The following is a 27327-nucleotide window of genomic DNA, read 5'->3' as shown; positions in this document are numbered from 1 at the left end:
TGGGACACACTTTACAACAAGCCAGGAGGAGGAAGTGGTATACAGATGCAGCAAGATGGACCAAACGTGAGGCTGAGGCCCAAAGAACCTGGGCCAATTGCTCTAGTTTTCTTCCATTAGAAAACAAAAATACAATCCTGGGAATACAGGACATAGCAAATAATTACATTACCAAAATTTGAAGCAATTCTCCAGAGAACTCTATTAAAACTCTAGTAATTCTGTTAAGATTATTTTGCCTTCTTTTCTATTGCTCCTGTTTTCTAAAAACTACAAAACTTCACACATGATAATTGTAGATCTTCTCAGTATAGAAGCTTCTTCAAAATGTGCGCCAAGATTCAGTAAAATCCACACTTAGAGACAATCCTATAGAACTGTTTCTTCAAAAATTAAATTTTAAGGAAAAAAAAGAGACCTATAAAGAGAAACTGAAGAGCTATCAGTAAAATGGAGACATAGTGTATGGATCCTGATTCAAACAAACCAACTGTAAAATTAGGAAACAATCAGGAATATTTGAATACTGACTGGATATTTGTATTACAAAATGTCTTAGCTGTCTTAAAATAATGGTATTGTGGTTATAGTCTAAAAAGTACCCCTTCTTTAGTGACACATACTTAAGTATGTAGATATGAAAATTATTCATGCCTGGAACAGGATAAACTAATCAACATGAGGGCTGAGGAGGGATATAGGTAAAACAAAATTGACCACAGGATAACTGCTGAAGTTGGAGGATGAGTACACGGGGGTTCATCATACTATTCTCTTTATTTTTGAAAATTTCCATAATAAAATAAGTTTTTAAAAATGAGAGTTTTGTACTGGTATTGTATTAGAAAACATTCAAGAATTTCCATTGTCAATGAAGACTTCCAGGCAGAAAAAATATAATTTCCTGATGGACCATTAACTGGTACATTAACTTAAATCTTACAACAGTACTTAGAAACTGACAAAAATATTTTTAAAATATTGTACAAATTACTGAATATTACTGTACCAATAAAAGATCACTAAAAGCTTGAATTTTAAGCCAAAAGCAGACAACTTACATAACCTTCACTTCAATTCTAGGTTTAAGTGTGTGGGTTCTGGAGTCAGCCAAATCTAAGTTTGTATCCTACTTCTGCCTTTTTCAATCTACTGGATAAATGTTTTCTGGCAAGCCATTTAACATCTGTGAGCCTCAGCTTCCATACCTTTAAGATGGGGGTAATAAAATTTCATCAGTAAAGCACTTAGTACAGAACCTGTCATATAGTAAGTACTCATTTAATTCAAATAATTTCACTCGTATTTCATCAGTTCTTGAAATATTCTAAGATCTGAAATTTGGATGCATCTTATAATTGATGGCATATCATGGTTTAATTGGCAGTTTTTCTTTCTTTAGTGGTATGTAAAATAATTGTACATACTACAAATAGGTAGCATCTAAGATCCAATATAATATGGTATCAATGATAGAAGCTGATTCCCAATTTCTAATTTTTCTGAATATATAACCAGTTTGAAATATTAAAAATTTCAAAGGATGAGCAAAATATTTCCAACACAGCACAAACAGAACAGTTTTGAGACAAGTTATTTTTTTTAAAAAATGGTTTATCAATTCCATTTTTGTATAAAACACAAGGGAGAAACCTAGCCAATCAACACAACTGTTGCCACATGAAAAGGTACTTTTATCAAACTTCGATTCTAAGAACGTACAAATGTTTCTTTTATCATGTCTACAGTAATTGTCTATGGTTTTCCATTTAACTGTTTTAAAAATTCCACATAACCCCATTATTTATTCTGTCCCGTTACAGTACAGTGACAGGGAGGAAGAGGGCTGGTTACGACAGCTCTCTAAGCAGTTTTCTGCTGTCCCTTCTTTCCAATCAGAGACTTGTGGATGTGAGGGATCACTCCTAGAATGAAATGAAATGAAACTGTATTAGCAGAAAAACTTTATCAGTTCAGGCCCTCAACCCCAAAGAGCAATTCACAAAGAGTGAAGGTGTTTTTTTTTAAACTGAAGGATAACTGCTTTACAATGCTGTGCTGGTTTCTGCCGCACAACAACGTGAATCAGCTCTAAGGATACATATATCCCCTCCCTCTGGAGCCTCCCTCCCACCCCACCAGGTCATCACAGTGCACTGAGCGGAGCTCCCTGTGCTATACAGCAGTTTCCCACTAGTCATCTATTTTACACATGGTAGTGTATCTATGTCAATGTTACTTTCTCAGTTCCTCCCATGCTCTCCTTCCCCCTACTGTGTTCACAAATCCATTCTCTATGTCTGAATCTTTATTCCTGCCCTGCAAATAGGCTTATCAGTAATATTTTTCTAGATTCCACATACGGTGTTAATATACGGTATTTGTTTTTCTGTTAGAATGAAGTTTACTTAAGTATCTATACCAAGGGATCTTCATCTTGGGGTCTGGGAACCCCCTCTAAAACTGTATGTAAAATGGTGTGATTTTGGTTTTTTTGGTTTGTTTGTTTTTTTGTTTTTGAGAAGAGTAACCACGGCTTTCAAGAGGTTCTCCAAATGTAATCCAAAAAGGATGAAGAACCACCAACTTATTTCTCACCTTCACTGATTCTGACTCATTCAGTTACCCTAAGTCTGACTTTCAAGAGCACCACATTATGCAATTTCTCAAGATGATTTTTTTCAAACACAGTTTAAAGGATACAGGAAATATTTTAAACACTTGGTTTCAAATCTCATCTATGAAATTTAGCTGAAAAACTTCCTTTTAATAACAGCATTGTATGTGGAGAAGAAATATTCAGATCATGAGAAGAAGCCTAGAATAGTAAGACTTAACACTTTTGGAATTTAACTTTCTATGTTCTCAGTACTGGATCACTGATCTGAATTACGTATTAGTCATAAAGGCCAATAACAGTCTACGTTGAAGAGTAAATAATACATACCACCCCCAGCTATGGTAGCTTTGATAAGAGAATCCAACTCTTCATCACCACGGATTGCAAGCTGCAAGTGGCGTGGAGTGATCCGCTTAACTTTGAGATCCTTGGATGCATTACCTGCCAGCTCCAGCACCTACAAAGCACCCATGAGACAGCATATCAAACAAGGGTGAAGTGTTTAAGGATTCTGTTTAGACTTGCAATTATAGCTAAAAGATCACTGTAGCATCTACACATAAAACACAAAAGATACATAAATAAACCAACAATAATTTATTTCCAAATTTCTACAGTAATGTTAGGGAACTCTTAGTACTTCATTTGGTCCTTTTATATTAATTCTCTGCAAAATAACTAGAAATGAGCAAAAATCATCAACTTCTATAGCAAGAAATAAGTGTTATTATCCCTTAGCCAAGATTCTAATTGTGAACATCTAGAAAATGATTATATTTTAATATACCTGAGTAGTCTAATTTTTCATAGCCCTTAACAGCTGGAATTTATTGCTTACGACTTGTAGAAAAGTTTAAAAGTATAAAGATAATTCCTTATTCAGAATTTCTAACACCGCTGGGCTTTATAATATGTAGGCGGTATGCCAGAAGCCCTTTATTCTATAATGGGAATTTTCAGCAAGAGTAATTTCAAAGTCCCAGCTAGCCATAAAACTGCATTTCTCTTTTCTCCTCCATAGACTGTACTGGCATTATAAAACTTTTGATGGAAACAATACAAAACTAACTCCACAGAGCCTCCTGATTTAAGCAGAGTGGTGGAAAGCCTTGGTATACATATGGAACAATCAGTATGCTTTAAAAACCACCAGCACTCTCTATTCCATTCTCCTCTGCAACTCTGAGTAGACTGAGGTGAGGTCAGGCACCACCATCTTTTGAAAGCTTTTGCAAGTGATTCTAGTGTGAAACAAACACTGAAAAGTTAATTACCTCCAAACTCAGATTTCAGTATTTCCTTTACTTCTAAAACCCCAAACTTAGATATCTGGAAGATACGTGTTGATTATATATGTGTATATGCTTGTGTGTGTGAGTGAATGTGTATATTTACTTTATTATTTAATCTTAACCTAAAAAGTCGTAATCAAAGTTCGTAAGAATAAAGAAAATGGGAATTCAGATGGGACATGAACGTTCTGAAGCAGAAGCCTGTATCTTCACATAAATGAACAAAATGCATACCTTTCTGAAAAGCCTGCAGCTAAACAAATATTAATAAAAACTGATATAAAAGTGATAGAGGAGACAGGCTCCTAACTAGTACCAACAAAAATATTACCAACACAAAAATCCCTCCTTGTGACACAATAAAGTTGACACTATCAATGTTAAAGTAAATGGTAAATCTCCAGTGGGAAAACAAATGATTTGGTAAAGTTAATGAAATGACAGCAGTGATAATTAACACACAGGTTAAACCTAAACCTTTCAACCTAGCTCCCAAGCACATCTTTCCCAAGTAAGAATCTTCCCCTTGCTTCTACTAGACTGGCTAACTCTATCACTTGACTTGCTTGCTACTCAAATTACTCTCCTGGTTTGGAATGCAGTTGAAGGAGTCTCATGATGTCCCTTTTGTTTTACTTAGGAGAGATTACTATGGAGGAAGTGATGGTCCATGAATTAAGAACTTTTGTCCAAATAACTTATCTAATTTCCTGAAAAGTCAAACTGAGTTAAGATAGACCAATTTATGTGTACAACCACAAAGAGCACCAGGATTGATTAAGTCTTTTACCAAATTTCATGTCATCATATCATCATAATAAGAGTTGTGATGGACTTCCTTGGTGATTCAGTGGTGAAGAATCCGCCTGCCAATGCAAGGGACATGTGTTTGATCCCTGGTCTGGCAAGATTCCACATGCCGTGGAACAACTAAGCCCATGTGCCAAAATCACTGAAGCTTGTGCACCCTAGAGCCCCTGCTCCACAACAAAAGAAACCAATGCAACGAGAAGCCTATGTACTGCAATGAAGATCCAGTGCAGCCAAATTAATAATATAACATTAAAAAAATGTATGATCACACTGGTAAAACGTTACTTCACTTTAAATTTTTATTAACTAAGAGTTATCCTGTAACTTTACAAATACTTTTTTTTTTTTGGCCATGATGCCCAGCATTTGGGAATCTTTCCTGACCTGGGATCAAACCTCCCTGCAGGGGGGTGCAGAGTCTTTACCACTGGACGGACCATTAGTGAAGTCCACAAATATCACCTACTGCTTATATACATAGTTCAGAATTTGTTTAATTAGCAGTATGGTATTTAAATTATTTTACACTTGTTTGTCAAGTCACTTAAAAATATGGATTACTGACGCTCAGTTCAGGCTTTCCTGGTAGCTCAGCTGGTATAGTTCAGTCGCTCAGTCATGTCCTACTCTTTGCGACTCCATGGACTGCTGCACTCTAGGCTTCCCTGTCCATCACCAACTCCTGGGGCTTGCTCAAACTCATGTCCATTGAGACTGTGATACCATCAAACCATCTCATTCTCTGTCATCCCCTTCTCATCCCGCCTTCAATCTTTCCCAGCAACAGGGTCTTTTCCAATGAGTCAGTTCTTTACATCAGGTGGCCAAACTATTGGAGCTTCAGCATCAGTCCTTCCAATGAATATTCAGGACTGATTTCCTTTAGGATTGACTGGCCTGCTCCTCCTTGCAGTCCAAGGGACTCTCAAGTCTTCCCCAACAACACAGTTCAAAAGCATCAGTTCGTCAGTGCTCAGCTTTCTTCAAGGTCCAACTCTCACATACATACATGACTACAGGAAAAACCATAGCTTTGACTAGATGAACCTTTGTTGGCAAAGTAATGTCTCTGCTTTTTAATACGCTAAGTTAGTCATAGCTTTTCTTTCAAGGAGTAAGCATCTTTTAATTTCGTGGCTGCAGTCACCATCTGCAGTGATTTTGGAGCCCCCCAAAAATAAAGTCTCCCACTGTTTCCATTGTTTCTCCAACTATTTACCATGAAGTGATGGGACCGGGTATCATGATTTAGTTTGAATGTTGAGTTTTAAGCCAGCTTTTCACTCTCCTCTTTCACTTTCATCAGGAGGCTCTTTAGTTCTTCTCTTTCTGCCATAAGGGTGGTGTCATCTGAATATCTGAGGTTATTGATATTTCTCCTGGCAATCTTGAGTCCCGCTTGTGCTTCATCCAGCCAGGCATTTCAAATGATGTACTCTGCATATAAGTTAAATAAGCAGGGTGACAATATACAGCCTTGATGTACTCCTTTCCCAATTTGGAACCAGTCTGTTGTTCCATGTAGGGTCTAACTGTGGCTTTTTGACCTGCATACAGATTTCTCAGGAGGCAGGTCAGGTGGTCTGGTATTCCCATCTCTTGAAGAATTTTCCACAGTTTGTTGTGATCCACACAAAGACTTTAGCATAGTCAATGAAATAGAAGTAGATGTTTTTCTGGAACTCTCTTGCTTTTTTGATGATCCAGAGGATGTTGGCAATTTGATCTCTGGTTCCTCTGCCTTTTCTAAATCCAGATTGAACATCTGGAAGTTCATGGTTCATGTACTGTTGAAGCCTGGCTTGGAGAATTTTGAGGATTCCTTTGCTAGGGTGTGAGATGAGTAGAATTGTATGGTAGTTTGAGCATTCTTTGGCATTGCCTTTTTTTGGGACTGGAATGAAAATTGACCTTTTCCAGTCCTGTGGCCACTGCTGTGTTTTCCAAATTTGTTGGCATACAGAGTACAACACTTTCACAGCATCATCTTTTAGGATTTGAAATAGCTCAGCCGGAATTCCATCACCTCCACTAGCTTTGTTCATAGTGATGCTTCCTAAGGCCCACTTGACTTCACGTTCCAGGATGTCTGGCTCTAGGTGAATGATCACACCATCGCAGTTATCTGGGTCATTAAGATCTTTTTTGTATAGTTCTCCTGCATTCTTGACACCTCTTTTTAATATCTGCTTCTGGTAGGAGAAGGCAATGGTAACCCACTCCAGTACTCTTGCCTGGAAAATCCCATGGGTGGAGGAGCCTGGTGGGCTGCAGTCCATGGGGTTGCAAAGAGTCGGAAACGACTGAGCGACTTCACTTTCACTTATCACTTTCATGCCTTGGAGAAGTAAATGGCAACCCACTCCAGTGTTTTTGCCTTGAGAATCCCAGGGACGACGGAGCCTGGTGGGCTGCCGTCTATGGGGTCGCACAGAGTCAGACACGACTGAAGCGACTTGGCAGCAGCGGCAGCAGGTCCATACCATTTCTGTCCTTTATCGTCCTAACTTTAAAAGTGAGCACACCAAAGTTCTGTTTGACACTAGTACTGGCTGATAAGATCCATCTAAAAACTGCTATTAAAAGAAACTAACAAGAGTGAGTCTTTTTGTTTCAAACTCATATTCCATGGGTTTCAGCCATTTATGTCTAGGACAACTCTGGGATTCCAACACATAATTATTTCCACCACTAACCTCAGCGGTGAGGTACTCCAGGATTGCAGCACTATACACTGCAGCAGTGGCACCGACCCTTCCGTGGCTCGTGGTACGAGTCTTCAAATGTCTATGGATGCGGCCCACGGGAAACTGAAAGAGAGACCATCAAAACGGGAAACACTGAAGTTTTAACATCACGTAACTGAACATAACGAACAGCCGAATGACATAAGTAAATCAAGATAAAAAACTTGGTTACACTTATTAGAAGCCAAAATTATTTGCCAATTAACAGTTCTTCGGGCTTGTAAGTTAGTATGTCCTAATAATTAGCCCCAAATGGTCATGCCTAATTTTACACCCCCTGAAGACAGAATTTAAAAACAAACAAAAAACACAGTTTTACAAATTAATTCCTGCATAATATGGAGTCATTATACAAAATAAAGAGAAACTATGCAGTATAGTCACCAACTGCACATTCCACAGGGCCTAATAACCGTATTTCTATTTAATTAATTCCTTCACATAACAGGCTCATGTGACTATGAACCTCTACCACCTTCTTTAGGCCCCAACTTTATTCTTCCTTCCTCAGTTTCAAGAGGTAACCTGATAGTTAAGAAAACCAACATTGTGACTTCCTACTTTATGAGAATAGGTACTTTCTTATTTCTACAGTACCCTAATCCCACTTATCTATGCCTCTGACTACATCCACCCCACCCCCCGACTTTAAGGACCTTCCTCATCCTGTTACTGCTCCATCATTTAACAACTCGATTACCTCCTTTTTGCTGGCTCCTTTTCTGCACAGTTCAAAGGTCTCTACACGTCTAGTCTAGTCTACTGTAACTGCCTCCAGTTACAGTCTAAACATTCCTTTCCAAAGGCAAAATTTAAAAGTAAACTTGAAACCTCTTTCTTGTCACCCATTTTCTCCCAATCCAAACTTGGCTTCTGTTAAACACCATTCTTAAAGATCAGCAATAACATTTTAATTATCAAATCTACTAGCCACTTCCAGATTGCGTGTTTCAGAAGAAAATGCATGACTGTTCTATTTACATTCCTTCCCTAATTCTAAGGCCCCCAAGACCAGGATCTATGCCTTACTCCCTTTTAGATCCTCAGTGATTGACATGTTGTCTGACACAGAGGACCTCAAAAACCATTCTTCTCAGGCCACAGGGATTACACAGTTCTAACACTGACTACTTTTCAGTCTTCATTGTTTGACTCAAATATGTCAAATACGATGAGGAGTCCACCAATGCCTTTTTGTTCTTTTCTCAAGCACTACTGAGGAAACTCATCCATATCACAAACTACCCATTTTACTTAAGTGATTTTAAATTTGTAATTCTTTTGATCACTTCTCTTGGAAAGCTAGACTCAAATCTACAACTTTTGGATATTTTCACATGGATATTTTACTGGAATTTCCAAATGATTCCACTTAAATTTTTATTTTATAACTTGCTCCTACTACAAACTCTCCTTAGGGTCTAGGCCTTAGAGAAACTTCTGACCTTCCTCTCAAACCTGTACCTCTCCTCTCATTTTTTAGGAGCATATACATGCCTTCTATTCTTTTACATCCCACTCAAGTTCAAGTTGGAGAAGGAAATGGCAACCCACTCCAGTACTCTTGCCTGGAAAATTCCATGGATGGAGTAGCCTGGTAGGCTACAGTCCATGGGGTTGCAAGGAGTCGGACACGACTGAGCAACTTTACTTTCTTTCTTTCTATAGTTCCTCTTGGAGAAGGAAATGGCAACCCACTCCAGTGTTCTTGCCTGGAGGATCCCATGGACAGAGGGGCCTGGTGGGCTACAGTTTATGGGGTTGCAAAGAGTCAGACACGACTAAGCAACCAACATACACACACACACATGTAAGTTCAAGTATGCGTTACCTTATTCCTAAACCACTGCAATAACCTGTAATCTGTCTTCCACCTGCAACTTCAAGGTAAGGATACTTCAAATAAATTCCACTTGTTTTTTTTTTGGCTATGCAGCTTGCAGGATCTTAGTTCCTTGACCACGGATCAAACCCGGGCTTTTTGCAGTGAGAGGACCAAGTCCTAACCGCTGGACTGCCAAGGAATTCCCTCAAATAAATTCTAATTGATATTTGCATGATGCTCCAAAACAGAGAAAGTACCCGTAAAGGGTAAGTTCTTGCCCCCCCACTTCCTTCAGTACCATTCAGAAAATGTCATCTTCTTCCTTAAAAATTTTCCATCACTACCTTATAGTCTGGCCTTCAAACTTTCCTGTTTAAAAGTATCTCTTATATGTAAGGCAATTAATTCTTACTCATCCAGAAAAATTTGAGTTTATGGATTAAAGTTGCAGCAATTCATATATATAAAATTTGAAATTATCTAGTGTTCTTGAGTATATATAACTTAGTCTACATTTGAAGGTATTGGGGAAAGACTCAGAGGACTAGTGGACAGTCCATTCTTCTATTTCATCCTGAAAGCTGATATACCACTACAAACACCTTCTTCAAAATGAAAGCAACAGCATACTCACTTCAATATGATAGTTTATAAAAGTACTAGAAACATAATTATTATCTAGAAATAACAGATTTTAAGACCACAAAATCACCAAATTTGCCTAAGATGTTTTCCTAACTTGTCGCTGCTTAGAAGAGAGTAAAAATTAAAAGGCAGTTGCTTTGTTGTTTATATTTTGACCAATTAATTTCACTATCAGAGGTCAATAATACATTTTTGTAATTAAAGAAACATTTGAGTCATGAGTTACAACTGTTAAGAAATTAATTTAATAATGAATCGGTTACCTGTAGCCCAGCTCTCTGTGAGCGAGACACTGCCTTGGCCTTGGCCTTCCCACTGTCCTTTCCAGCTTTGCCTCCAGCCTAAGTGAAAAAAGTTCCAGATGAAGAATCAAAAATGCTATTTCAAAAATATCTAGGAAACAAAATTTCTTCTAGTTTTATTTTAGATAGTTAAAAAAAATCTCTTTCAATTTTAAATATACATGCCATATCACCATTTATTGATTTATATAAAGACGAAATCAAAACTTAAATATTTATTTAAAATGAGATTTCTAAAAATTTGAACATATTTTTCAAATTTCAGACTGAAGAATATTCATCAATGTAACTCTTATGTTAGAAATAGTTTATAATAAAATAATTTTTAAATGTTAGCATCTATCATTTCCATAGAAATATTCACAACTTACCTCTTTTGAGAGGAAAAAAAATACCATCTTGAGAAAAAAAAAAACCCTCAAAAAATTAAACACAGAATTACCTTATGATCTAGCACTTCTAGGCACATACTCAATAATTGAGAGTAGGGACTCAAATATATTTTGTATACTATTTGCTATTTTATTCACAGCAGTATTATAAATAGCAGCTAAAAGACAGAAACAACCTAAATGTCCATCATGGAAAATTGTGGTACATACTGTAAGAATGAAGGAAATTCTGATACATGCTAATGCACGAATAAATCTTGAAGACATGATGCTAAGTGAAATAAGCCAGTTGCAAAAGGACCAATATGTCTGATTCCACTTAACATGACCTACCTAGTCAAAATCACAGGAACATAAAGCAGAAGGCAGAAGGGTGGCTGCCAGAGGCTGGGAAGAGGATGGAATAGAGACTTGGCAGGCATTTAAAAAATTGCAAAATGGTCACTGTTATGTGTGTTTAAAAAAAAGAAAAGACATTCAAACTTATTCTTAAGGAGTTAAAGAAAAAACACTTTCAAATGATAGAAATGTTTCTCAAATAACCTGAATGTTCACAAATAGGACACAGTATATAAATGCAATGGAATATTATACAGCCATTTCAACAAATGAATTATAGACATGTGCTGATATGGAAGAAATCACAATACATATTTGGGTAAAAGGCAAGGTATGTGCAAGCGCAGTGAGCTTTTGTTTATGTAAAAATGAGGTACTGCAGAGTATGTGTATAACATACATTTCTAGAAGGTCACACAACACACCAGAAAAGTTATTTGCTACTAGGGAGGGAATACTAAGGATCTGACTTGAGAAGGAAACCAATAATCCCTTTTGAACTGCTCGATTTTACTATTTAAATCTATTTCTTGTCTGTTTAAAAAAAAAAAAAAATCAGTTTACAAAACTGGCCAGTTGTTTGAGGGTATTTGTGAAGTAGAAATGGCATATCCCTTTTGTAATGCTTTTATTTTTTAGACTAAAAATCAACTAGGTATGCCCCATACCCCATGTTTCAGTTGAGCCAATGTTTATCTCTCAAATCTATATTTAAGGGAAAAAAATAAAAGGCCTTGGCAGTTGTTAGGAGCAGGAACAAAAAATGAATAATTAGTATCTTTCTTAAATTTAATAATCTAGCAAGAGAGACTGATTTAAGTTTAACAAAGAGAACTGAAAATCTTTAGATTTCTACAAGAATGCCTCATATATTTTTAATAATTTCTGACCATACTGCTATACAAGAAAAAGATACTGCATCATCTTTGGATTTCTGAGGTCGTTCAAGTAACCATGTGTTTTCACTTATTCTTCAAATAAATCTTTTCAGCTCTATTTGCCCTGATGTAAAACGTAAGAAACATCTCAACTAATGAATGAGGGTAAAACTATAATCATTATTTCTCTATGACTGAATTATGAAACACACAGTTATCAATAAAAAAGTTATTAACTGCAAAACTCCTCAGGTTTCCCAATTTACTTATCTTAAGCAATTTTATCCCTACCGTTTCAAATCCATTACATTTGCTGTATAACCTATTTGTTTTTTAAGGAAGTAGGCAGGAAATCAGTTTTTAAAAATCTCAGTAAATTAAATGACTATTTCCGTGGCTTGGAAGAGTCCAGATACATTTCTTATACTCAACAAAAACAAAATTTTAATTAAACTTGTGAATATAAAATTGCATAGTAAATGAATACTTTCGTTTCACAACCTCCTCAAAGTCTATAAACACACCCTCCCAACTTCGCACAATCATTTTAATACGTTTGCTGAGAAACAAAATACAAGAACGATAAAATTTTTTATTCTGAAAACTGAGTTAGTATTAACCTGGGCTAAGTAAGCATATCCAGGTAGAAAATATGCCTATGGAGGCTAATGGAGTATATTTCATTCAGAAAAAGTCGCAAACTGGACGTCAAGCAAGTTGCAAATTTGTTTAACAGATAGATGTTCACTTCCCATCACGTTTAAAATTTCAAAACAAGAATGACAACTCCACGCCTCCTGTATTTTTAGCCATGCGAACGTGTATGTATTTTTAGCTGCTGGTAAAGGGACAGCCAGTATATGGTAGGTTGCTAGAGATTAAATGAGTGACACCTTTTGAAACCAGCAAGCATCACGAGAATTGTCGGCTCGAACAAATCAGTTTACAGAACAGATGTAATCTATGCCAGAGTCTGCCTGTGAAAGCGCTTCCGTTAACGGCACAACAAGTTACAGAGCCCGGGTGCTACCATCCGCAAGGTCGACTCCAGATCTAAGACGCGAGAACGTCACAATAACCACAATTTCTGTTTGTGGTTCAGCCTCTGGCAGGGCTGTCTCCGGAGGGCGCTCGGGCGGACACCACTCATCGCCTCGGCTTTACTGCTTCACTCCCGCGCAGGGCACGGCCCCCCTCCAACGCCTTTCCCTCTCAACTTCACAAGGAGCCCGGTTCCCTCCATTCGCGTTTCTAAAAAGCCGCACTTTTCTTACCAACGCACAATTTAGGACTCAAAGTCAGTCGCAGCAGCAGCGGAGGTGCTGTGGAGCCGCGAGGGTTGTCCTGCTCATGGACACCCGGCCTCAGCCCGCGCACCTCGATTCGCGCCGGCGCCGCGGCGAGCGAGGCCGGGACCGCTGGCAGCCCGGGCGCCTGACGCCCGCCCCACCGATGTCGTCGCCGCCTGACGCCCGCCGCCTCAACAGGTAGCGGCGCCACTCGGCCATCGCCGCCCTCCCGGCCGCCCCGCAGCCCTCACCATGGTCTCGGCCGCTCGTGCCCTCGGTCCCGCCGAGCCGCCGCCGCCGCTAGCGCAGCACCGACCGCCGTTGCCGCCGCGGCCGCGAGAGCCCGGACAATAACCGGGGCCCGCCTCGCGCCGCCCCGGCCAATGCCCGCTCGCCTTGCTCGTTTGAACCCTGTCGGCTGCCCAATCGCGCACTTCCTTCTAACCAGGCCCCGCCCCTCAGCCCCTCCTCCCTAACGGCTGTTTGTTTTTGCACACGGCACGCGGAGGCGGAGCCTCCTACTCCTACACAGACGCGCCTGTGCGCGACTGGGGGCGGAGCCAGACGCCGTTCTCCGCCTGTCTACAAGGCCCAACCTGATGAACGGAGGAGCTGACCAATGAGAGCTGAAGGCTGGCGGAAATCAGCCGATAAGAACATCGCCCGCGAGCAAGGGAGGCGGACCTTAGGGAAAGACAGCGCGATTGGCCAATGGGTGGACAGATTGGTGGCTGCGCGGGCTTTCCCGCTCTTTCTCAGCGTCGACTCTAGGATTTCTGAGATTTGATTGGGAAGGAAACGGTCGTGTTCGTTGTTTCTCCTCGTGGTTTTTCACAGATTCCGAGGATTTCTCTGTGCTAGCGGGGACTCGCTCCGCGGTGGGCACTATTTCCAGGCCTGGCAGCCCTTCTCCGCAGCGCCTTCCCGTTGGCCTTAGGTTAGATGCTCGTTGCAAAGGGAGAGAAATTCGGAAATGGGGTTGGAGTCCCCGCGCCCGCTGCGAAGCTGAGGGACCGGCTTGAAGCAGGGCTTTCTCACTTGTCAGCCTACGGCTGCTCCCCACTCCCCGCAACCGCGGCAGCCCCTAGGCGGTGTGCTGGCCTGATCATCCCCCGGACCGCACCGCCCCTGGTTGCCGGGTCCCAGGCCCAGGCTCCGGGCCAGTTCTCACCCGCTGCAGTTAGGAACCTTTGCTTCTTTTCACAGTTGTCTGCAGTGACCGCGCCGGGCAGCGTTCCTGGTGTGTGGAGCCGATGGTCCCCGCGGAGATTTTGTTCTGGCGGGATTTACCAAGGCCGGAATTTCAGAAGTATACCAGATGGGCAGATCCTATCCCAAAGTGAGAATTCTCTTCTGATATGGAGAAGTAACATGTTGGGTGGAGGGACCCCTGAGTCTCTAAGGAAATGTAACGAGTTCCAGGAGAGGAAAAGGCAGAGCTTCTACATAAGAGTTTGGAAAAATATCAGTCAGTTCAGTCGCTCAATCGTGTCCGCCTCTTTGCAACCCTATGAATTGCAGCACACCAGGCCTCCCTGTCCATCACCAACTCCCGGAGTTCACTGAGACTCACGTCCATCGAGTCGGTGATGCCCACCAGCCATCTCATCCTCTGTCGTCCCCTTCTCCTCCTGCCCCCAATCCCTTCCAGCATCAGAGTCTTTTCCAGTGAGTCAACTCTTCGCATGAGGTGGCCAAAGTACTGCAGTTTCAGCTTTAGCATCATTCCTTCCAAAGAACACCCAGGACTGATCTCCTTTAGAATGGACTGGTTGGAGTGAGAGTGTTTGGAAAAATAATGAGTGAAGGTGTAGATGAACGTGAGGAAGGAGGTGCCTGAAGACAGGGGGAGGGAACCCTGAAAAGGTGCAAGAGTTGGGAGTCAATTCAGTAAGCAATAACCATTTTTAGTTAATTGCTGCTCCTCCTTTCGTGTTTTTGGCCTCAGTGGATGGCATTATACGTCTGCCAAGGCATCCATCTGTGACTTCACCATCAACCAGTCACCTAGTGGTTTGTTGGCACTGTTTGAAGGCACTGTGCTAGGTCCTTGGGATTCAGGGATTGGCAAAATAGACTTGTCCCTGCCCTAACAGTCCTTGCTAGCAGGGGTGAGATCTTAAAGAAGTAAACAGTCAAATGTGTGAATTATAATAAATGCAAGTGCATAGTAGGAAAAGAACAAGGTGTTTTGAGAGAAGAAGTGGAGGAGATGTAATTTACAATGTTCAGCCCCTAAGCGGTGTCTAACCCTTTGTGACTGCATAAACTGCAGCATGCCAGGCTTGCCTGTCCTTCACTATCTTCCTGAGCTTGGTTAAACTCATGTCCATTTAGTCAGTGATGCCATCCAACCATCTCATCCTCTGTCATTCATTTCTCTTCATAAGGTGTAATTTAGCAGTGTTCTGTGAAGAAGAAAGCAAGTATAAAGGTTCTTAAGGTGAGAAAGAATTGTCACAATGAAGGGACTTTAAAAGCAAGCTGGTGTGGCTGTTGCAATTATATCCAGATCCCTCTACTTTCTGAATATCAAATCTGGCTTCTGCCCCACCCCCACCCCTGTGTATTAACACTGATTTAGTTTAGCATGGACGGAGGAGCCTGGTAGGCTGCAGTCCATGGGGTCACTAGGAGTCAGACACGACTGAATGACTTCACTTTCACTTTTCACTTTCATGCATTGGAAAGGGAAATGGCAACCCACTTCAGTGTTCTTGCCTGGAGAATCCCAGGGACGGGGGAGCCTGGTGGGCTGCCGTCTCTGGGGTCACACAGAGTCGGGCACAACTGAAGCGACTTAGCAGCAGCAGCAGCAGTTTAGCATTTGCCATTTTCCACCTTAATAGTGCAAAAACCTCTTAACAAATGTCCTGTCCTTTTCTTCCTTCACTTCACTCTTTCTTAAATACAATTCTTGATATATTTTCCTTTAACCTCATTGACTTTAGAATAAAATCCAGATCCTTAGCATGGTGTAAAAGCCCTACATTTTTCTGGCTTTTGCTCATCTCAGATTTTGTTTCTTCTCCTTACCACCCCTGAAACTCAATCTTGCCTTTGCTCATGCCTTTGCTTGGAACATTCCTCCATCTTAGCTTCTTTTTGGCTAACTTTTAATCATCCTTCAAGGGCCAACCTAAATATCACTTTCTTCAGTATGTCTTCCTTGACAGCCCTGATTTGGATGCCTTGTATCACCTAGTATATTCTGCTATCATCAGTCCTTGTCATGCTCAATTGTGTTGATCTCCCTTGGTTGTCACTCTTTGCTTGGTACAGTACTTAGTACCCTGAAAATGTCACTTGGCAAATGAAAAGAACTAATTTTTAGATAGGCAGTGTGGTCTGTGGAAAGATTTGAGTTTGAATCCAAACTCCTTACTTACTAGTTGTGTGATCTGGGTGAGGGATTTAATATTATCTATTTTGTCATTTGTAAAACTGAGAATAGCAAAACCTATTTTACAGGTTTTGAATTAAGACTAATTCAATGATGTATAAAAAGGTACCTAGTATGTAATAAATTGGAGAAGGCAATGGCAACCCACTCCAGTACTCTTGCCTGGAAAATCCCATGGACAGAGGAGCCTGGTAGGCTTCAGCTATGGGATCTTGAAGAGTCAGACACGACTGAGCGACTTCACTTTTACTTTTCACTTTCCTGCATTGGAGAAGGAAATGGCAACCCACTCCAGTGTTCTTGCCTGGAGAATCCCAGGGACGGGGGAGCCTGGTGGGCTGCCGTCTATGGGGTTGCACAGAGTCGGACACAACTGAAGTGACTTAGCAGTAGCATGTAATAAATAGCCAGTAAATATTAATTTCTTTCCTTAACAGGAAGTTCATTTTCTCACTTGCCATTCTCCATTTCATTGATTCACATTTTGATGAAAATGGAATCAGGTTGAAAGAAACTGGTTCTCATCACAGACAATAGTAATCTCTTTAGTGATTTATACATCCTGTTTAGGAATTAAATACATCGAAGCCCACAGACTTAGGGAAAATGGATGCAAGTTTTCTGACATCTGTAAATAGAAAAACTGCCTATTAACTCTATGAAGCAAGTGTGTTAGTGAATAAAATCTAGTTTACAGTGAACTGGGGTTGCAAGGAAGGCAGTATTGACTCATAAGGAGCACATCTAACTAGAGAATCTTAAGTATTAGCATCTATAAATTATAAACTACCAAACATTAACAAATTATTCACCTTTGCTAGATTTAACCCAGTAAGGCACAGTGTGCTATTGTTGTTTAGTTGCTAAGTTGTGTCCAACTCTGCAACCCATGGACTGTAGCCCACCAGGCTCCTCTGTCCATGGGATTTCCCAGGCAAGAATACTGGAGTGGGTTGCCATTTCCTCCTCCAGGGGATCTTCCTGACCCAGGGATCAAACCCCCATCTCCTGCTTGGCACTGAGCCACCTGGAAAGCCCCAGTATTGGTTCTCAAAATGTGATCCCTAAACAGCAGCATCAGTACCACCTAGAACTTGTGAGAAATGTAGATTCTGACCTCCAGCCTACACCTACTGAATCAGAAACTGCGGTGGGGCCCATCAAGCCCTTCAGGGGAATGTGGTGCACACTAAAATGTGAGAACCACTGGTATAGTATAAACTATGGTCTATAGTTCAGTGTTGACTGATTATTGCCTAGTAGTCTCCTCCGAGGAATTGTACTTGCTCAAAATGAGCTGCAACACCCAAGTTTAACCCCTTTTCAGCAGGCAGCCTCCTTCCAAGGACTGGTAAAGTGAGATAGTTGCCCAGCTGCTTTGCCTTAATTTGGGACAACTCTCTAAAGGGTCATTTCAGGTCCAGAATTTTCTGTGTGATTAACACCAGTGTTTGAACTGTGTGGCAGTTCAACTTCTCCCTCTACTTAATCCTATTTCCTTCATTTTCTCATAATAATGTTGCCAAGAATATCACTGTGGAATCACAGTAAACTTCATGAAGGTAAATTAGAATCTGGGGGTTGTTGTTTAGTCACTGAGTTGTGTTGGACTCTTGCGACCTCATAGACTGTAGCCTGCCAGGCTTCTCTGTCCATGGCATTTCCCAAGCAAGGATACTGGAGTGGGTTGCCATTTTCTTCTCCAAGGGATTATCCTGACCCAGGAATCGAACCCACATCTCCTGCATTGTAGGCAAATTCTTTACTAGTGAGCCACCCCAGTGAAGCCTCAGAGTCTGCTGGGAAGCCTGATATAAGACGATGGTGTCTCTCTGAAAAAATTTAGTTAGTTTTTGATAGGGCAATATATTCACATGTACAATATTTTAAAGGTTCGAAGGATATACAGTGAAAAGACCCTTCCCATCCCTTACCCAATTATCCATTTTACCTCTGGATAGGCAACCAATGTTGTCAGTATAGTAGAAATATTTTAGCCTTTAGAGAGGAGGGTCTTAATCATTACATAGATTCCAGGAGTTTTTAATTTCTATGTTTAATTTTAAATTCCCCTTTAACACTGCAGTACTCCCCTCAAATAATATAAAGCTGTTAAGAGACAGAAATTTTCTTTTAGTCACTCTAGTTATAGGACAAATTCTTTTTATTTTTGAAAATATTCCTGGAGGTTAATGCCAGATCCCAGTGGCTGGGCAGCCATTTACATGAGCCAGAAGCTGTCAGATTCTAATGAGGTCAGTCAGGATGCAGTATCCACCTACCTACATTGAGCTTTGTGATTCTGAGGCTGGGACTCTGCAAACATTTCTGCTTTGCCTTCTGCTTCCCTGCTAAGGCTTTGCCCGTTAGGAGCACTAGAGGGAAACTGTAAGAGTGGAGGAAGAAGGGACTTGCTGCTTTCTGTTCCTCAGCATCATCCCCCACGCAGTGCTTCTTTACTCTGGCAGCAGCAGTTCCTTTTGTAAAAGCAGCTAAATTAGCTTTCTCAACACTTGAGAAACCAGTCTCATTCCTCCCTCCCCCTTTACCAGCAACCAGCTCCTTTCCCAGAGGTTTGAGTTCTTTCTAGCTCCACGGGGCCCTTCCTCTAGGTTTCTAAGGCGTTCCCTTTGTTTCTTCAGGGTAGCTATTTGTTAACTTCCATGACACCTTAGAGTTCTCTTTTTACCATTTAGCAGTTAACAACTTCATATCCAGTTAACAGTAGTACTCTGTTAGTACTCTTTGTTCAAATAATTGGTATGTTTTCTGCACACCGAATGGACCCTGATTGATGCTAAAGCTGAAACTCCAGTACTTTGGCCACCTCATGCGAAGAGCTGACTCACTGGAAAAGACTCTGATGCTGGGAGGGATTGGGGGCAGGAGGAGAAGGGGACGACAGAGGATGAGATGGCTGGATGGCATCACTGACTCGATGGACGTGAGTCTTGGTGAACTCCGGGGAGTTGGTGATGGACAGGGAGGCCTGGCGTGCTGCCATTCATGGGGTCGCAGAGTCGGACACGACTGAGCAACTGATCTGATCTGATCTGATGAGATATATATATATTTCTAACTTTTTATTATGGAAAGTTAAAGATATACAAAGTAAAGAAAATAGTAAAATGAACCTGATGTACAATGTCATACAATTGTAATGATCATTAATTCATGGCCACATTTGTTTTATTTTACGTTCACATTTACATCTGCCCCTCCCCTAAGTGGGTTACACTGAAACAAATTCAAAGTAAAGGAAAGGGACAATAAATATTTTTACAGGAAAATAGTTTCCTTACAAAAACGGGTCATCTTGAATTTGTACAATATACATTCATTGCTTACCTAAACAGGAAGACAAAAAAGAAGAGCAGGACTTCCCTGGTGGTTTAGTAGTAAAGAATCCGCCTGCCAATGTAGGATACACAGGTTTGATCCCTGGTCCAGGAAGATCCCAAACTACTGCGGAGCAACCAAGCTTGAATGCCACAACTACTAAGCCTGTGCTCTAGAGCCTGGGAGCTGTAACAGCTGAAGCCCCTGGGCCTAGGGACTGTGCTCCGCAGTGGGAAAAGCCATTGTAATGAGAAACTTGTGCGCTGTGACTCGAGTAGCCCCCACTCACCAGAACTAGAGAAAAGCCCACAGTAACAAAATCCCAGCACAGCCAAAAATAAATAAATAAATATTTTTTAAAAAAAGAGCAAACAAAAAACAAGCAGAACCAAGAAAACAATAAAGATTAGGAAAAAAAAAAAAAGGAGAAGGAATTGGCAACCCATTCCAGCATTCTTGCCTGGAGAATCCCATGGATGGAGGAGCCTGATGGGCTACACCCATGGGGTCTCAAAGAGTCAGAGACGACTGAGCGACTAACATACACACACACACACACACACACACACACACACAGAAATAGAGAATAAGATCAATAGGAAAAAATGAAATCAAAAGTTGGCTCTTTGTAAAGTTCAACAAAATTGACAAATCTTTAGAAAAGAAGAAAGATTCAAGTTACTAAGACGTTAAAGAGGGTAAATCACTACTGAGCTTACAGAAATAAAAAGGACTATTGGAATCCTTTTGGACAACTGTGTGCCAGCAAATTAAATAACCTAGATGAAATGGGTATTCTTAGGAAGAAATAAACTACTGAAACTTACTCAAGAAAAAAATAGAAAATCGATAGACCTATGACAAATAAAGAAATTGAATTAGTGATTTAAAATCTTCCAACAGGAGGCCAGCCCTATGCTCTGTGATGACCTAGAGTGGTGGGATGGGGAGTGGGGTGGGAGAGGCACAAGAGGAAGGGGAGATATCTATCTATCTATCTATCTATCTATGTATCTATCTCTGTGTGTGTGTGTGTGTGTGTGTGTATATATATATATATATATATATATATATATATCTGTACTTATGGTTGATTCAAGTTGTTATGTGGCAGAAACCAACACAACATTGTAAAGCATGTATCCTCCAATTAAAAAAAAAAAACTTCCTACAGAGAAAAGCCCAGTCTTTACTGTTGTATTCTATCAAATGTTTAAAGAAGAATTAATACCGGGCTTCTGTCGGGGTCCAGTGGTTAAGAGTCTGCCTGGCAATGCAGGGGACGTAGTTTTGATCCCTTGTCCAGGAAGATCCCACACGCCTTGAAGCAACTAAGTTCTCACAACATCAAAGACCCAGTGCAGCCAAAAATACTTTTAAATCAATTTTTTAAAAAAAGAATACCAATCCATCACAAACTCTTCCAAAATATAGGAGGGAACATTTCCACATTCATTGTATGATGCCAGTGTTACTCTAATATCAAAAAGAGACAAAGATACAGCAACAAAACAACAAAAAACCTACAGGCCAATATCCTAATAATTCAATCCATATAACGTGCCATATTAATAGACTAATGGACAAAACCACATGATCATTTCAATGCAGGAAGGAAAGCGTTCAACAAGATGCAATAGTCTCATCAAAAAACATTCAACAACTAGGATTAGAAGGGAACTTCTTTAGCCTGATGCAAGTCATCTGAAAAACCCACAACTATCATACTTATAGGAAAAGATAATATTCCTGAGATCTGGAACAAGATGGGGATGTCTACTCTTGCCACTTTTATCTAACATTTTACTGGAACTTCTAGTAAGGGTAATTAGGCAAGAAAAAGGAATCCACTAAAAAGCTATTGAAACTAAGAAACAAGTGCAGCAAGACTGCAGTATATAAGATCGACATACAAAAATCAGTTTTATTCCATACACTAGCAAAGAGTGAACTGAAAAGAACTTCCATTTATAACAGCGTCTAACAGAATAAAGTACTTGGGAATGAATTTCACAAAAGAAACACAAGACATACTCTGAAAACTACAAAACACTGGTGAATAAAGTTAAAGATACAACCAGAATCTCAGCATGCTTCTTTGTACACATTGATGAAACCATCCTAAAATTCATATGGGAAAATAAGTGAGCAAGAACAGCCAAAATAACCTTGAAGAAGAGTGAAGTTGGAGGACTTACCCTTCTTGATTTCCAAACCCATTTCTGCTTATTTTAATAGCAGTAGAAATAAATATTACCTTGTAATAAAAGTTGGACAAATGGGACACTGTGAAAACAGACAAAAATGGGAGGGTCCAGAGCAAACACGACCTGTGGAAAGAATGGAAATGCGTAGAGAAGACAGTTAGGAACAAGACTTTTCAATTTCCTTTTTATATTGTTTTGATTTTGAAATATGTAAACATTCTTTATTTTAAAAGTTAAAGAAAAGCAAGAAGTAAAATAATTTATAGGGACTTCCTTGGTGGTCCAGTGGTTAAGACTCCACCTGCCAACGCAGATTTGATCCCTGGTCCAGGAAGGTCCCACATGTCATGGAGCAACTAAACCCATGTGCCACAACTACCGAGTCTGTGCTCCCCAAGAGAAACCACTGAAATAAGCCCATGCATGCAGCGAGGAGTAGCCTCTGCTGGCCACAATTAGGAAAAGCCTGCACACAGCAATAAAGACCCAGCACAGCCAACAATTAAATAAATTGATTAATTAAAAATTTAAAAATAATATATAGAATGTCATCTATTTATTAAAAAAAAACCACCTGCCTATAATTTCTTTTTCTAAAGACTACCAGAAATTCTTTTTTAAAATATTTATTTATTTATTTGACTGTTCCAGGTCTTAGTTACGGCATGTGGAACCTAGTTTCCTGATCAGGAATTAAACTCAGATCCCCTGCATTGGGAGCTCAGAGTTTCAGCCACTGGACCAGCAAGGAACTCCCTATAATTTCTTTTTAAACAATATTCTGAGGCTCCTCAAATTTGACTTGTAGTCAGTGAGAAGTCAAAAATATAAGGAAATCCTTTTGTTATTCCAAGTAAACTACTCAGCTTGCTGTAAAAGCAAAGGTTAGGATTATACTATCAGTGGCACTCCACTCCAGTATTCTTGCCTGGAAAATCCCATGGATGGAGGAGCCTGGTAGACTACAGTCCACAGGGTTGCAAAGAGTCAGACACGACTGAGCGACTTCACTTCATTAGTCAGTTCAGTCGCTCAGTCATGTCTTTTTGACCCCATGGACTAGCACACCAGGTTTCCCTGATCATCACCAACTCCTGGAGCTTGCTCAAACTCATATCCATTGAGTCAGTAATGCCATCCAACCATCTCATCCTCTGTCCTCCCCTTTTCCCCCTGCCTTCAATCTTTCCCAGCATCAGGGGCTTTTCCAGTGAATCAGTTCTTCAAATCAGGTGGTCAAAGTATTGGCGTTTCAGCTTCAGCATCAGTCCTTCCAATGAATATTCAGGACTGATTTCCTTTAGGATGGACTGGTTTGATCTCCTTGCAGTCCAAGGGACTCTCAAGAGTCTTCTCCAACACCACACTTCAAAAGCATCAATTCCTCGGCACTCAGAGTTATTTATAGTCCAACTCTCACATCCATACATGACTACTGGAAAAACCATAGCTTTGACTAGACGGACCTTTGTTGGCAAAGTAATGTCTCTGCTTTTTAATATGCTATCTAGGTTGGACATAACTTTCCTTCCAAGGAGCAAGCGTATTTTAATTTCATGGCTGCAGTCACCATCTGCAGTGATTTTGGAGCCAAAAAAATAAAGTCTGACACTGTTTCCACTGTTCCCCCATCTATTTCCCATGAAGTGATGGGACCAGATGCCATGATCTTCGTTTTCTGAATGTTGAGTTTTAAGCCAACTTTTTCACTCTTCTCTTTCACTTTCATCAAGAGGCTCTTTAGTTCTTCTTCACTTTCTGCCATAAGGGTGGTGTCATCTGCATATCCGAGGTTATTGATATTTCTCCCGGCAGTCTTGATTCCAGCTTGTGCGTCATCCAGCCCAGTGTTTCGCATGATGTACTCTGCATATAAGTTAAATAAGCAGGGTGACAATATACAGCCTTGATGTACTCCTTTTCCTATTTGGAACCAGTTTGTTGTTCCATGTCCAGTTCTAACTGTTGCTTCCTGACCTGCATATAGGTTTCTTATAGGAGATATTATATATTCATAAAGATGCTGTCTTAATTCTGAGCAAAATCTTCAAGATTAGAAGCAGCTAGATATAGGTATAATTTTTTTAAATCTACAAACAGAATACTTCACTATAGGTCATATAACAAAACCAAGTTTTCTTATTCATAACAGTAATCTCTTAACATAAAACCTAAGGGTATGGGTACCTCTACTCAGCTGAATGGATTCTCAGCAATCATTTCATTTTTGAAAAAAATTATTTATTGGCTGCACTGCACAGAATGTGGGATCTTAGTTCCCTGACCAGGTATCAAACCCATGCCCTCTCCTTGAAAGGCAGAGTCTTAATCAGTGGATTGCCAGGTTAATCCCCAATCACTTCATTTATTGATTTATTAATTTTTATGCACATTGTTTACCTGAAAGAGAAACACAAAGTAGAAAAGATCTATGAAATGCAATCAGTAAATGCTCATTTTTCAGACCTCATGGAATAAAGACATTTTTCTCTAAACCTAGAGGCTGGAGAGTTTTTTGTTTTACCACCAGAGAAGATGTGTTTGCCTGTGATGGAACCTAAAATAATGAAAATTAAATTACTTTTCAATTTAATTTCTCCATGAGTTGTTGGCTTTGTGGCACAGCTTAATAATAAAGTGTGTACATTAGAAAATATCACAGGCAATAGTTATCAGTGTACCTAACATGAACTCCTTATTAAACCTATTTAGTTAATATAACATTTTTTCAATGTATATCACTACATATGTAAATGTGATGGCCATTTAATCCTGTTGAGTTTTTTTTAATTATCAAAAAATTTCAGAAGGATGTATGCTAAATTATGTAACAGTAGTTACCCTTAAAAAGTGGGTTTAGGGACTTCCCTGGCAGTCCAGTGGTTAAGACTCTGAGTTCCCACTGCAGGGGCTACAGGTTGGATTCCTGGTTGGGGAATGAAGATCCCACATGCTGTATGGCTCAGCCAAAAAAACAAAAAACAAAAGTGCGTTTGAAGGAAGAGAGCACATTCATTTTTGTTTCTTTACAGTGATTCTCTTTTGTTCATACTTGTTAAATTGACTGCATTCATTTTTATGATGAAAGTTTGGAGATTATAACTGCCAAAAATGATGCCCGCCAATTATGAGGGGTACTGAATAAACAGGCAAAGGACAAGGCAGTTTTGAGGGTTGGACATCTAGGGACAGCTTCCTGGTAGAGTCCTGAAGGTGAGAAGATGGGGAAGCCCACGTAATGGTTGTGTCTTGGCCAGTCCTGTACGTATAGGCTTGAGAGCCTCACTCCATCTTCCCCAACATCTGTTCCATAAAATACCTGTGGGAATCCAGATCTAGAGTTGCATGTGGACCACTGCTCATTCTCGGCTATTTCTTGGTTTGACACCTAAGATAGGAAAAATACAAAATGACATAGAAAAGAGGTATTTTCAGATCCATATTGCTTTATGTTGCTGATTTCATAGTGAGTACCTGATTCCAATCTGCTCTGGCAACATGACATTGTAACCATTTGTATTCTGATGAGGACATGATTTTAACATGTAGAGGGTGGGCTGCTGGTACTTATGATTGAAATGGGGATCCTAAGCTGTTTACCCTGATAGAAGACTAGAATTTTATTTTTGGTCATTGATACAAATGAATCAGACTGGTATGTTTTTATCTTTTTTTTTTTTAAACTAGAGGAACTATTTTAAATTTGGTTCTCAGAGACTTTATCCTGAAAACATTAACATGACCCACAGTTTCTACATCTAACTGCCTCTGGGCAGAAACTTTACTCAGTTCTGCAGAGTTTTGTGAAATACCTGTGGATTCATCATGTGTCATCTTAGGCTCCCAGCACAGGAATGCACTCCTTTCTGTGGCTCTGTGGTGTAGCAGCTGAGAGAACCAGTTTAGATGTGTGTTCACTCTTGCCGCTAATTAGTTTGGAGACCTTAATTGGGTCCACTGAGACGTCTTCCAGGGTACCACAGAAGTTGAAGAGAAGTTACCTCTTGTGTGGAGAACATTTTTATTTACAGTTTTGGTTATTTATTTATTTATTTGGCTGTGTTGGGCCTTCGTTACAGCACACGAGATCTTCAATGTGGCATGTGGGCTCCAAAGCTCACAGGCTCAGTAATTGTGGCACACAGGCTTAGTTGCCCTGTGGCATGTGGGATCTTCTCAGACCAGGGATTGAACCCATGTTCTCTGCATTGGGAGGTGGATTCTTAACCACTGGACCATTAGGAAGTCCCTACAGTTTCTTTTTTTTTTAATTTATGCTTTTAGCTTTTGTGTTTAGTTCATTTGCATAGTGTATATATTTTTTAATTTTTAAAAATTGGGAGTATAAGTATAATTGCTTTACAAAGTTGTGTTAGTTTCTGCTGTACAAGTTTTTATCAGCTATGTACATGTATATCCCCTCCCTCAAGAGCCTCCCTTTCCTCCCCCCATCCCATTCTTAGTATAGTTTCTCTTGTCTCCTGTAAGGAGTAAAAGGCCTGGGGCAGGAGGCTTGCAAATCAAATTCTCTATTGCCTGGATTGAGGGAGACTTGTTTACTCAGATCTCACTAGGAACTGATTTACGGAAATAGAGGAAAACAATAGAATGGGAAAGACTAGAGATCTCTTCAAGAAAATCAGAGATACCAAGGGAACATTTCATGCAAAGATGGGCTCAATAAAGGACAGAAATGGTAGGGACCTAACAGAAGCAGAAGATATTAAGAAGAGGTGGTAAGAATACACAGAAGAACTGTACAAAAAAGATCTTCACGACCCAGATAATCACGATAGTGTGATCACTCACCTAGAGCCAGACATCCTGGAACGTGAAGTCAAGTGGGCCTTTAGAAAGCATGCCTATGAACCAAGCTAGTGGAGGTGATGGAATTCCAGTTGAGCTATTTCAAATCCTGAAAGATGATGCTATGAAAGTGCTGCACTCAATATTCCAGCAAATTTGGAAAACTCAGCAGTGGCCACAGGACTGGAAAAGGTCAGTTTTCATTCTAATCCCAAAGAAAGGCAATGCCAAAGAATGCTCAAACTACCGCACAATTGCACTCATCTCACATGCTAGTAAAGTAATGCTTAAAATTCTCCAAGCCAGGCTTCAGCAGTACGTGAACCGTGAACTTCCAGATGTTCAAGCTGGTTTTAGAAAAGGCAGAGGAACCAGAGATCAAATTGCCAACATCCACTGGATCATCGAAAAAGCAAGAGAGTTCCATAAA

The 27327-nt window shown here is 40.2% G+C and overlaps 1 protein-coding gene and 1 long non-coding RNA gene across 2 annotated transcripts; one reads left to right on the top strand and one right to left on the bottom strand.

Moving 5' to 3' along the window:
* Nucleotides 1-1593: 1593 nt before the first annotated feature.
* LOC129659385 (histone H2A.V) lies at nt 1594-13547 on the bottom strand. Its single transcript, XM_055590678.1, has 5 exons — nt 13394-13547; nt 10206-10283; nt 7422-7535; nt 2948-3077; nt 1594-1925 (listed from the first exon to the last, which is right to left on the bottom strand). The coding sequence occupies exons 1-5, from the start codon at nt 13394-13396 to the stop codon at nt 1864-1866; spliced, it is 387 nt and encodes a 128-aa protein (XP_055446653.1). The 5' UTR covers nt 13397-13547; the 3' UTR covers nt 1594-1863.
* Nucleotides 13548-13743: 196 nt separating this feature from the next.
* LOC129659386 (uncharacterized) lies at nt 13744-15852 on the top strand. The gene is made up of 3 exons (XR_008718057.1): nt 13744-14079; nt 14349-14481; nt 14664-15852. It is a non-coding gene; the product is annotated as an uncharacterized LOC129659386 (long non-coding RNA).
* The last annotated feature ends 11475 nt before the right edge of the window (nt 15853-27327 follow it).

Source organism: Bubalus kerabau, chromosome 8 (genome assembly GCF_029407905.1).
Source record: "Bubalus kerabau isolate K-KA32 ecotype Philippines breed swamp buffalo chromosome 8, PCC_UOA_SB_1v2, whole genome shotgun sequence".
NCBI lineage: Eukaryota > Metazoa > Chordata > Mammalia > Artiodactyla > Bovidae > Bubalus > Bubalus kerabau.
Note: the sequence above shows the minus strand (reverse complement) of the source record. Positions and strands in the feature narration are given on the sequence as shown.